At 34.6% G+C, this 13362-nt stretch overlaps 1 protein-coding gene across 1 annotated transcript; it reads left to right on the plus strand.

The window, feature by feature from the left end:
- Window positions 1–2189: 2189 nt before the first annotated feature.
- LOC128242065 (charged multivesicular body protein 1a-like) lies at window positions 2190–11881 on the plus strand. Its single transcript, XM_052959100.1, has 8 exons — window positions 2190–2324; window positions 4228–4247; window positions 4580–4657; window positions 6083–6229; window positions 6899–6967; window positions 8911–8970; window positions 9470–9657; window positions 10312–11881. The coding sequence occupies exons 1-8, from the start codon at window positions 2318–2320 to the stop codon at window positions 10331–10333; spliced, it is 591 nt and encodes a 196-aa protein (XP_052815060.1). The 5' UTR covers window positions 2190–2317; the 3' UTR covers window positions 10334–11881.
- The last annotated feature ends 1481 nt before the right edge of the window (window positions 11882–13362 follow it).

The raw sequence follows: 13362 nt of genomic DNA on the forward strand, positions 1-13362 counted from the left end.
CTGTCAAATTATGTATATCACGTGTGTTAATTATTTACAATAAAATACGATTAAACTAAACTAACTAACCTTCCTACATATATGTTAGAATATTTCGTGCTCTTTAATGATGTTTTTGTTTTAACTTTTCTGATTTTTACATTTTTGTCCTTTAAAGGGTTTTGTTTTTCACCAAAAGTTACATTGAAATATGAAAGAGCAAAAATTTGTTTTGCTATTTAAAGTTATTTATAGACATCTGATCGCTTAGCTTCCAGCGCATTACGCTGCATAATTTTTTCTCACTTTCACATGCACTTTTCGAAAAAAAAAATGAATTTAAAAATTTATATTTTGGTCCTTTTTGAACATGTGTGCAAAAATAGTAGAAAATTGATGCTCATGAACTGTGTATTCAACTGTACGATAATGGTTTTATTGCCCCTCCCGTGGCGACATCTCAGCGGGTAGGAATGTACCGAAGTATATCGTTTATATAAAGGTTTGAATTGATTTTTTTTTCTTATAAAATAATAATGTTCAGCTTTAACACAATTGGCAAAACATATGGGCTATGATACATAATTAATAAGGGTGTCAAACGATACTATTATGCATATAAATTATCTACATGTTCATTAGTAATGCCATGGACCTATAAACTTTATAGGTCCGTGGTAATGCATAAAATATAATTCTTAATTGTACATATACACTTTGTTCTATCTTTTTTACATCAAATCCAACAATGGTTGTTTTCGGTTTGTCATATGGAAGATACCCTCTTTCATGCATTCCTTTGTAGTTAATGTTTTACGTTGTATCATCATTAATGGCATTTTAGCTTGTTGTCGTAAAAGACCGGGACTAAATGATAGCAACAGCAGATGATATTTCGTTTTATATGTTCCTTTTCAGAAATTTCACACCCAATTTTGTTTTACACTGCTATGAGAAAAATAGTAAACTGTTATAATAAAGGTGTGAAAAATGGCTTTAATTAAATGCCTTGGTTAACAATCAATTATAGAATTCAAAGAGACACGGCGCATATTAGATGTAAAACTAGTAAGTTACGATACGATACGATTTGTTTATTGCATAAAATCTTTATACAATTTTTAAGGCATGCAAATAAATAAATCAATGAATGGAGAAAAAAATGACGCATTTTCTGGAGCTAATGGTTTAAATGTTATAACATCCTACTATAGTAATTAAGTATGCGTGTGTGTGTAAATATATCAAATACCTCCATGATTATAACAATTTTCTTGTGCATTGTTAAATATACATAATCTGACTTCTAAATCAATTCATATCAGCCTTTCTTATCTGATTAGCAACGAAAATATATTTTGCTAGATTGTAAAGTATCTTCTTTGAGATGTAATTTAGAGGGTATTCGAATTTATTGAATCATGGCCAATGACAGGAGTATGGCTTAAAGAACTAAGAAAGTGGAACTCAGATTCTGCATGAGCCACAAATGCTTTCATTCAAATCTGTTTTGGTATAATTATAACTGCCCATCTCAATCACTAGTCTATAAGCAGAAATCATCATCATCATCATCATCATCATCATCATCATCATCATCATCATCATTATTATTATTATCATCACCATTATCTTTATCACCTTCATCATCATCATGATCATCATCATCATCATGATCATCATCATCATCATCATCATCATCATCATCATCATCATCATCATCATCATCATCATTAATCATCATCATCACCATTATTATTATCATCACCATTATCATTATCACCTTCACCTTCATCATCATCATCATCATCATCATCATCATCATTCATCATCATCATCATCATCATCATCATCATCATCATCATCATCATCATCATCATCATCATCATCATCATCATCATCATCATCACAATCATCATCATCATCATCATCATCATCATCATCATCATCATAATTATTATCATCACCATTATCATCATCATCATCATCATCATCATCATCATCATCATCATCATCATCATCATCATCATCATCATTATATCTTCTTCATCATAATCATCATAATCATCATCATCATCATCATCATCGTCATCGTCATCGTCATCGCCATCGCCATCATAACATTATTATCATTTAATACCAAAAGTGAGTAATCAGTAGTTGTCACGTGCGTTACTATTAATAAAGTATTGGGAAATACGAATTCTTTATTTACAAACATACGATTAACCAATGAAACGGTCAAAAATTGATTTCCGGTTTGTGACATCAGTACAGTAGTCTTGCACTAACTAATAACTAGTTTTACATCGGATCGAAGTGAAAAACAACAGACAATATGGATGGTAAGATTTAAACCTATAATTTTTATGTGAGTTCTATGCATTTATTGAGTAGATAACCATGTAAAGACTTACTGTGCATTAAAGTGGGTGAAGAGTGTTTTTTTTACACAAACCAACCAAAATATCCCAAATCTCTCTAACTGTCAAACATATTCAGAAGTTGAGTCAAATGTCATATTAGGAATGATGTTTAAACAATATCTGGATATGATTGATTTTTTTTATCTTTTCAGTTACAAATGTGGAAATGATTAAAAAGAATCCCTGAGTCTGAAGTCTCATTATTATTGTAACGTGCGAGACCAAACAAACAAACACCACATAGCCGAGCTTTATGGCATAATGAAACAAACACCAACAGATCCCTTCAGGGAAAAGCATGCTCGACCCTGAAGGGGTCCACTGGTCTATATATACACTAACTTCTCTATTCTCACAGATCCCGGGCTTTGCTAATTTGCATATTACCAAGTTAACATACGTACTACGAACATACTTCCGCTTTATACGGAATATTATTGTGAAAGCACATCTGCTGACAGCGGACCGTTACATTATCATTTATTATTTAAGGCAAAAGCAATTGCCTTGCTTTTGTGCTAGCTCTAAAGCGATGCTGGTGTGCTGCGCAGATTGATAAGTCAGAGGTCAATCCCTGGTTCTGTCATACACTTTCAATGTAATGGTGTCAGATATAATTTGGTAACATCTGAATGTAACTCGGTGGCAACGGAAGAACTATAAGTCAGTTCATTCAGGTTTAGGGTGTAAGTAATGCACCAGTCAATTCCAAGGTAGGGTCCCCAAAAAGGTAAAAAAGGGATACCATACCAGTTATCAACATGAATTTGTTTTATGAACAAGCCCGAATTCTTTCACTAGGCTAATGCATTTTCTTTTTTATTGACAAGCTGCAGGCTTTTGGTAATTTGACAACTACTGTATAGCAGTGTTCTGAGGCTCATGCCTCTGATTCAACCAATAGGATTGGTGGACCGATTTAATCATTTAGAAGAACTCTGAGTCTGACAACCAAAAATCAATTAAGCAGATTACAAATCTGCCAAATTCCAATCTGGCATCAAGGTAAACAACCGCCAGATTTGCATTTAGTCATTAATTGGTTTAATTAAGAGAGTTTTTTTAAGCAAATGCATACACACTGTCTACTATACAGGCATGAGAGTGGCTTATGCACTCAACACTAACAAAGTCTTTTATTTTTTTGTCTACTTTTCAAAAAGTCAGCCTGGCCTGCCGAATTAAGAATTTTGAATAAAAAATGAACACTAATTATTTCATAGTTAATTTGTAGACATTAATTTTCTTGGATAGGAATAAAATGACACATCTCTGTGGCCTAGTGGTTAAGGTGTCCGCCTACAGAGTGGGCCCGATCCCTGGTTCGTCATACCGAAAGACGTAAAAAAGTTGGTTCAAGTAGTTCCCTTGCCTGGCGCTCAGCATTTAAAGGGTAGTGCTTGGAAAAGTGGTGTGCTCAGTACTGGTTAACCCAGTAAGTTGTATCCAGTGTATCAATGCTTTACATCAAGCACGTTAAACAACCAAGGTGTCTCTTTTAAAAAGAGCTAGGGTATCACACCCGGACTTCCTTGTATCCCACCACTGTCTCTTGCGCGTGGAAATAAGTGCTTGCACTTTCACGGGTTATCCTTGACCACAAGGTCTGAATAAATACTGGTACATGTACATACAACATCTCTGCACTATGGATTAAGTAATTCTTTAAAACTCCATTTTAAAGTTGATCTTGATCACTGTAGTATATATATCTATGTTACTACAAAATTTACATTGCAACATTGGTATGTACTTCTAATAATTAAATTGGTTATTTATTAAAACAAATGTATTATTAACAACATATAATTTTTATTTTCAGATACACTTTTTCAACTAAAGGTGCGTACATTTTAAGCAAAAGAATTTCAATTAGATTCATAAACTTCGAAAACACTCCTACCATTTTTTGGGTCAGTTTTATTTAGGAATTTATTGAGATCCTCAAAATGAAATAACTAATTATTGTACACAACACACAAGCTTATTGACAATTTGTCTATAAAGTTACAAAAGTCATTGATGATCATTTTTAGACAGAAGAGACAAAATGTACACCTTGCATTAAAACTTTTCTAAATATTTTATTAAAACTTTAAGAATCTTCATATGGATACCAGCCGGCAAGTACCATACACATCTACTGAACAACCATTATCTCATCTTGATTTTAGTTCACCACTAAGCAGCTTGAACGCCTGTCAAGCAAAGCAGAGAAAGACCAGAAGAAAGAGCAAGCCAAAGTAAAAAAGGTACATGTACATTATATTTCTCCCCATTTCATTTTATGAAACCTAAGGGGGAAAACACTGCAGTGTGGTTACTGCAATAGCATATTTTTGATTAACATAATGTCTGATATTCTTAACGAAGTGAAACCCATTGTGACTGTCCAAATATGGCACACTGTTGATGTCCTCTTTTCAGTGCAGTACTTGATTCATTTAATCCGGGGCAAACTGTATTGTTAACGTTTCTTCAATACAAAGTACTTTCTGTTAACAAACAGTTCACAATGCATTGATTGTGGCCTTTTAGAATAACTGTACGGCACTTACGGCCAATGAAATCACCCATTTGACACTTTCAGCCAATGAAATCACCCATTTGACACTTCCAGCAAATGAAATCACCCATTTGACACTTTCAGCCAATAAAAAAAAATAGTCCATTTGACACTTCCAGCCAATGAAATAGTCCATTTGACTCTTCCAGCCAATGAAATCACCCATCACTTGTTAATAAGGATATGTACAATGCTTTTTTTTATGCCCCCTTTTGAAAAAAGTGGGGTATATTGTTTTGCACATGTCGGTCGGTCGGTCGGTCGGTCGGTCGGTCTGTCTGTCTGTCGGTCGGTCGGAATACCAAATGGTTTCCGATCAATAACTTGAGAACGCTTTGACCGAGGGACCTCATACTTGGTATGTGTATTGGTCATCACCAGCAGATGAACCCTATTGATTTTGAGGTCAGTGGGTCAAAGGTCAAGGTCAGTGTGACCTTTACATGAAAAACGGTTTCCGATCAATAACTTGAGAACGCTTTGACCCAGGAACCTCATACTTGGTAGGTGTATTGGTCATGACCAGCAGATGAACCCTATTGATTTTGAGGTCAGTGGGTCAAAGGTCAAGGTCAGTGTGACCTTAACATGAAAAACGGTTTCCGATCAATAACTTGAGAACGCTTTGACCCAGGGACCTCATACTAGGTAGGCTTATTGGTCATGACCAGCAGATGAACCCTATTGATTTTGAGGTCAGTGGGTCAAAGGTCAAGGTCAGTGTGACTGTAAGCTGAAAAAAGGTTTTCTGATTGTCCATATTTTATTTAAGTGTCCAAATCCTACTAACAATTTGGCTCCCAAGGGGGCATAAATGTTTCACTAACATCTCTTGTTAAAAATAGCTTTTTTACTGGTACCTTTTTTCTTGTCTCATACTTCACTCACACTGCCCTTCTAAATCTTTACTACTTTATATACGGTATTATGTTCTAACTAGCACTTTATTCAAGTAACTGAATATCTTAGAACTACTTAGATTATAAAAAAAACATTAAACAATTGTTAACTAATGTACTTTAATAGTTAATGTTTAACACATGTATTGAATATTCCTTGGGAGCGATAGCCAAACCAAGCATTGAACTATAATGTTTATTTATCTTTTTAGGCAATACAGCAGAAAAACATAGAAGGAGCTAGGATTTATGCAGAGAATGCCATTCGAAAGAAGAATGAATCTCTCAACTACCTCCGGTTTGCAGCAAGAATTGATGCGGTTGCTTCCAAAGTTCAAACTGCTGTTACGATGAAGGGGGTAAATCAATGCTCTTGCATGTTATAATGTTATTAAGTCAGGACATGTAAGCCTATTAAAAGCTTTAAACTTGTATTTGTGTAAGTAAGTCTCACCACTCTGGCTTAAATATTTTTTACCTTTGCCCCTTGGTCATTTAATTTTTTTTACCAGTGATGGACCTAATATTTTACATGATATGAACAAATTATTATTTTTTTTTTTTTAAATTATACTGTATTTAACTTTAAAACTAACTTGAACTTTGAAAAGAAGTTTTAACAGAATACACACTGTTTAAGGTATCTGTTACCGGATTATGTGGATTTGGGATGTCTGGTGACCCTGTAGCATTGTATTATAATTTTAGTTAAAAATGTTTTATGTGAGGAAAATGTAGTGTTCCAAAAATTTGTTACAAAGCCTTTACAAACTTAAAATTAAAACATTAACAAAAATGCACCTAGCTGTAGTAAGTTCACTTTATACATAGAGATATTAAATATTAATGTATTTTCAATTTTTTAATATACATCATCAGCAAGAAAAGCCTATGAAATAATTAATGATACCAATTATAGCAGTCACAAGACATAAAAACTTTAATGTAACCATGAGATTAAAAGCTTATTTGGCAGTCAAACATTTTGATAAACTTGAAAAAAATCCAGATACTTTGTTTCGTTTCAGATCACTAAGAATATTGGCGCTGTGACAAAAGCCTTAGATAAAGCCATGAGCTCAATGGACCTCGAAAAGGTAAAACTTTCAGAAAAATGAGATATACACACAGGTGTAGCTAGACCAAAGCGGGTGTGCTTGCCCGACTTGCTTGGGTTGTCCCCGGGCATAATGAGATATATACAGAGGTGTAGCTAGACCAAAGTGGGTGTGCTTGCCCGACTTGCTTGGATTGTCCCCTGTCATAATGAGATATATACACAGGTGTAGCTAGACCAAAGTGGGTGTGCTTGCCCGACTTGCTTGGGTTGTACCAGGGCATAATGAGATATATACACAGGTGTAGCTAGACCAAAGTGGGTGTGCTTGCCCGACTTGCTTGGGTTGTCCCAGGGCATAATGAGATATATACACAGGTGTAGCTAGACCAAAGTGGGTGTGCTTGCCCGACTTGTTTGGGTTGTCCCCGGGCATAATGAGATATATACACAGGTGTAGCTAGACCAAAGTGGGTGTGCTTGCCCGACTTGCTTGGATTGTCCCCTGTCATAATGAGATATATACACAGGTGTAGCTAGACCAAAGTGGGTGTGCTTGCCCGACTTGCTTGGGTTGTACCAGGGCATAATGAGATATATACACAGGTGTAGCTAGACCAAAGTGGGTGTGCTTGCCCGACTTGCTTGGGTTGTCCCAGGGCATAATGAGATATATACACAGGTGTAGCTAGACCAAAGTGGGTGTGCTTGCCCGACTTGTTTGGGTTGTCCCCGGGCATAATGAGATATATACACAGGTGTAGCTAGACCAAAGTGGGTGTGCTTGCCCGACTTGCTTGGGTTGTACCAGGGCATAATGAGATATACACAGGTGTAGCTAGACCAAAGTGGGTGTGCTTGCCCGACTTGCTTGGGTTGTCCCAGGGCATAATGAGATATATACACAGGTGTAGCTAGACCAACGTGGGTGTGCTTGCCCGACTTGCTTGGGTTGTCCCAGGGCATAATGAGATATATACACAGGTGTAGCTAGACCAAAGTGGGTGTGCTTGCCCGACTTGCTTGGATTGTCCCCTGTCATAATGAGATATATACACAGGTGTAGCTAGACCAAAGTGGGTGTGCTTGCCCGACTTGTTTGGGTTGTCCCCGGGCATAATGAGATATATACACAGGTGTAGCTAGACCAAAGTGGGTGTGCTTGCCCGACTTGCTTGGGTTGTACCAGGGCATAATGAGATATATACACAGGTGTAGCTAGACCAAAGTGGGTGTGCTTGCCCGACTTGCTTGGGTTGTCCCAGGGCATAATGAGATATATACACAGGTGTAGCTAGACCAAAGTGGGTGTGCTTGCCCGACTTGCTTGGGTTGTCCCAGGGCATAATGAGATATATACACAGGTGTAGCTAGACCAAAGTGGGTGTGCTTGCCCGACTTGCTTGGGTTGTACCAGGGCATAATGAAATATATACACAGGTGTAGCTAAACCAAAGTGTGTGTGCTTGCCTGACTTGCTTGGGTTGTCCCAGGGCATAATGAGATATATACACAGGTGTAGCTAGACCAAAGTGGGTGTGCTTGCCCGACTTGCTTGGGTTGTCCCCGGGCATTTTCCATGGCGAAATCTCTGCTTAAAGCCCAGTAGAGAGGTTTCAGCATAGCTGTTGTAAGGTGTAAAAAGGGAATTTTAATTAAGAGATGTGCAGGCCCAGGCCTACTGTGTCTTCCTGGAGCTATGCCAATGACAAGCATATGTTGAAGAGAAGTTTAAATTGTGTTTTTTATATCAATCATGTAGTTATTTTCTAAGGACAATGTGTAAGATTGTTATGTAATAGCATTGACCAAAAATGGTATTTATTTCATATCATGTTTCCAATGCTGTTAATTGTAAAATTATTTAGATTTTTCAATAATTTACTGTTAATTTCCTTTATGTTTCACTTCACTGACCTGATAATGTGGGATGCTGGTGAAATAATTCTACATGTTTACATGTTTACAGTTTATTAATTTTAGGTCGGACAAATTATGGAGAAATTTGAAAAACAGTTTGAAGATTTGGATGTGAGAACAAATGTAAGTATGGTACTATCATATTTCAAGAAACAGACTAAAATATTTTATCAGGATGTTATATGAATATATATTTAATGTACAAGATTGATTAATAATGTGCACCCAGGAAACATCTGGTGGTATTTATTGCCTGTGATAGCTCAAGTTTTAGATAAATACATTCTCAAAAGATGAGGAAACATTTTGGGATCATATGACAAATAACAAGGTGGAAGTAGATTCACTTTTAATTGATTTTAATTTCTAATTTTCAGTCTTAACTTGTAAAATAAACATTTATAAACCAGACTGAAAATAAGAAAACAAATTAGAAGTTTTACACATGCACAGGTCACCAATGTCAATTTGTGTACTTTTCATAATAGTAGAATGGTTTGTGAATAAAATAATAATTTGTAAGTGAAATACTTGTTATTCGGGGTAGCAATACATTTGGCCTCTGTGTAAATGCTTTAAAAAGTTCAATGAGAAATAAAAAGTTTTATCTCTTGTTTTGCAGACTTTAGAAAGCGCAATGGGAACAGCAACAACGTTATCGACCCCACAAGATCAGGTTGAAGCGTTGATTCATGAAGTTGCTGAGGAGAACGGTCTTGAAGTCATGGACCAACTCACCGACCTCAATCCAGCCTCATCCACACTCAAGGAGACTACAGAAGCTAAACGGGAAGACGACCTTTCACGGCGGTTAGTTTCTACTGCACCGTTATTTCCTTAGCTTAATTTTCACAAAATCCTGAGAGCTTCTAGCATCAACTTATCTGTTTCTATTTGCTTTTTAAGGGCCATATTTATATAGTTACTAAGTGAGAAAAAATCAGCTTTATGAAAACATTCTTTTTTTCAATCACATTTTTTTGTATATATATATATATATATATATATATATATATATATATATATATATATATATATATATAATTATAATTATAATTATATGTATATATTAGTTAGTCCATTTACTTGCTTATTTGCATATTTTTGGCATACAGTTAGGTTTGTTTCAATTTACTGAAAAAAAGGCAATTAAGATGCTTTATAAATACACCCCCCTGGTGGGAAAATTGGGTAAAATTTCATTCCCAGAAAGGGCAATTTGAGGGCTCTGGCACGGACCTACAGGTATATGGTTTATAGGACTCTGGTCTCTCACCAAATATAAAAAAAAATCTCGTGTTTAATCCAAGTCTGCCAAAATATACCCATTGAACATTGAAACAGTTATTTTTCACTGATAAATCACTATAAACCAGTGAAAAGCATATAATAAATCTTAACCTTTTAATCTGGAAATTGAATTATTTTGAAAACTTTTACTGATAAATTATTTTCTTCTTTCAGGTTGCAGGCTCTTCGAAATTGAAGATTTTCAACTGTGATATCATAGACTGTACATATTTCATTACTTGCTATATATATATATGAGTGTTATTGGATACAAGTTTCTGCGAAACCTCCAGCTGCCATCTTAAGAACATTAATTATCCTGTTTACGATACACAACAGTTTGGAAATCATTCAGAAACTGTCATGTACCTAGTTTGGTTTAAAAGAATTATTCAAGAAAAAACTACAAAGATTGTACCTGTACCAATAGATTGGGAAAGTTTTGCCCAAGCAGGGCTCAAATTCACTAACATTTAGAATCACAGTTTGATACTCAGACACAGAAAAGTAAATTCTTAAATGTTACAGAATACCTTTAATATTGTTATCTTTGAAGATGCACTCTTACTCCCAAGTAAAATTTACCACAATTAATACAGTTGTTGTAATATACAAAAAAGGAAGACTAAATGTTGAATATAATGGTTTATAAAGGATATCGAGTTTAATTTGAAAGAAAAGTGCATAGAACACTGTAATTCAACCTTATGAGACAATATAATTTTTTTAGCACCCACCAATCATTAAATATTTTTGCTTTTAAATTCACAGTTACAATATTGTTATCAGTAATTAATATTTTCCATAAATGCCTAACTCCATAAGTAGTTAAAGGTTGATCAGTCAAAAATTATGATTGTTTACTACGTGTATGTGTTGATTTTGAATAAGAGTGTCACTTAAAGCATTTGGAAAAGATGTTCTTGATAACATATTCGACAATATCCACAATCAATTTCTTCATATAGAAAATTTTGATATGAAATGAAGATGTACAGTATCAAGTTACAGACGCGAGATGTTGGTGAATATACTTATAGGCCCTGATTGTTCTGGAACATGGAGGATGATAAATATGCAGTAGATTGTCCGATGTCCACTTTTAGAGATCTTTTGGTTTTGGCCAATTTCAGGAGGTCTAAAAAATGTAACACAATCACTCAATCATCAAAAATTAATTAAAGTTAAATTGAAAATTATGCTAGGTTTTATATATGACATTTAAAAAAAAAAAGAAAAGCCTTCCAGAAATGAAAAACGTATAATTATGTTGTATGAAATCTTTATCTTGTATGACTTGACCAATTCTTCTCGTACTAAGTAGTTGTGAAAAATCATAGACAGGACATTTCCAAAACAACCATTACCAAAAAAACAAAATCTAGTGCATCATGAGACCCGAGTACTGTAACGGAGTGCTTAGGACATGCTGATGACTTTTATTCATGTTTTGCTCATAAATTGATATACGGTACCAGGTACCAGTATTTGATTGCTCTGTTAAACATGCTCTATAGATCTTCGATTGTCTCCCTGAGAGAAAGCTTAGGTAACATGTTGACAGAAATTTGACTGTTCACATACTCATGGTATGTGAAAGTAAGGTCATTTCGTTTCTTGTTTTCATATGCTTCTGTTAGTCTGATTGTGTTTATGCTATTTTACCATGTTAAAAAACAAGTGTTTTTCTGTACCCATAATGTTTAATATGGTGAAAAAATGCAATAAAAAACATCCTACTAATTATTGTTGTACCGTCATTTTTAAAATAAACCATACTCCTGTTTCTTTTCTTATATATTAATGTGTGCTTTAACAAGGGTCTTGCACAGATTGTCAAATAAAATGTTAGAGAAATATGTTTTCCTGGCCTAAATGCAGGCATTGCAAATTGTTAATATTTCTGAGCAAAACTTACTACAAGCTTGCACCATGCAACATTATGAACATTTTTTTTTTATTTATTTAATATTATGAGCCGTATCACACAATTTTGGGCCTTCGGACATAAATTTGTTTTCATTATTTTATTTGGTATTGGAATACATTTCAGGAAGTTATACTGAAAATATCATGATGCCATCACTTAAATTGCGTTTGATACATGTTTACATGAGAAACCATGGATTGCGCATTATGAATGCTAAATTTAACGCCACACATGACGTTATCATGAAAGTACGTACATTATTGAAATGACTTGCACAATTAACCTAGCAATATTGTAACAAGTTTATAATTCATTTATTTTTCCAAAACAGAATCTTTCTGAAACATTAATCCAGAAAGAAGATGATGATTCATTTGTGTATTTGTGTATTTTTAATCCATTGGGTCATTTTAAACACAGACAAGGCATGCAGTCAAATTAAGTTGGGACGAAATCTGTGGTTGCTATGGAAGCATCAGTAAAATAATGGTCATAAATCGTCGAGAAAATAATTTGCCAATAACAATCCTTTAAATTTAAATAAAAGAAGTTCGAAAGAAATTAATATACATAGAAAAATTCACTATTCTTGGCATTTTCTATTTATGATTATTTCATTTGTAATAATTATGCCTGAAGGCCCAAAATCGAACGATGCGACTCATATGATCTTGTTAATGTCAACCTGCACTAGTCTTCATGTGATTGGGATAAAGTAAAAGGCTGTGTATGTGCAGCTGTCAAATATACAGGTCAGAAACTATCGCAATTGACAACACTGTAGGGGCTCTTGCTATTTTTGAAACAGGTTTGAATTTAAAAAAAGTGCATGCCATAACTACCATGGTTCACTACAGATCTATTAAGTTTGCTTGAAATCCTATTACCGTAATGATAACAAAATAATGTCTAAAACAAAAGTATGACATGACGTTTGAGGTAAAAGCAAACATGCGTGCCACACCTTCTCATGTTACTTTACAATTCTGAGAAGTTTGATTGAATTCCCAAACATAGTTGAAAAGTTATGGCTAAATCGAATTAATTATTGCTAAATAATCCACATTGGGAAATTGACCTCCAAGTGTGACCTTGACCTTTGAGATAAGTGCACAAATTTAGATGATACCTTCCCATGGTGCATTAAAAATAAAATCCTGTGAGTGAAAAAATACATTGCTGAAACAAGAGTGTAATGGCCAGATGCATGTATGGACAGATGGACAGTAAAATTACTATATGCCACCCTTAAGATGGAATTAAAATTAATATATATATATATCATGGTCAGAAAA

This window comes from Mya arenaria, chromosome 8 (genome assembly GCF_026914265.1).
Source record: "Mya arenaria isolate MELC-2E11 chromosome 8, ASM2691426v1".
NCBI classification, from domain to species: Eukaryota; Metazoa; Mollusca; class Bivalvia; order Myida; family Myidae; genus Mya; species Mya arenaria.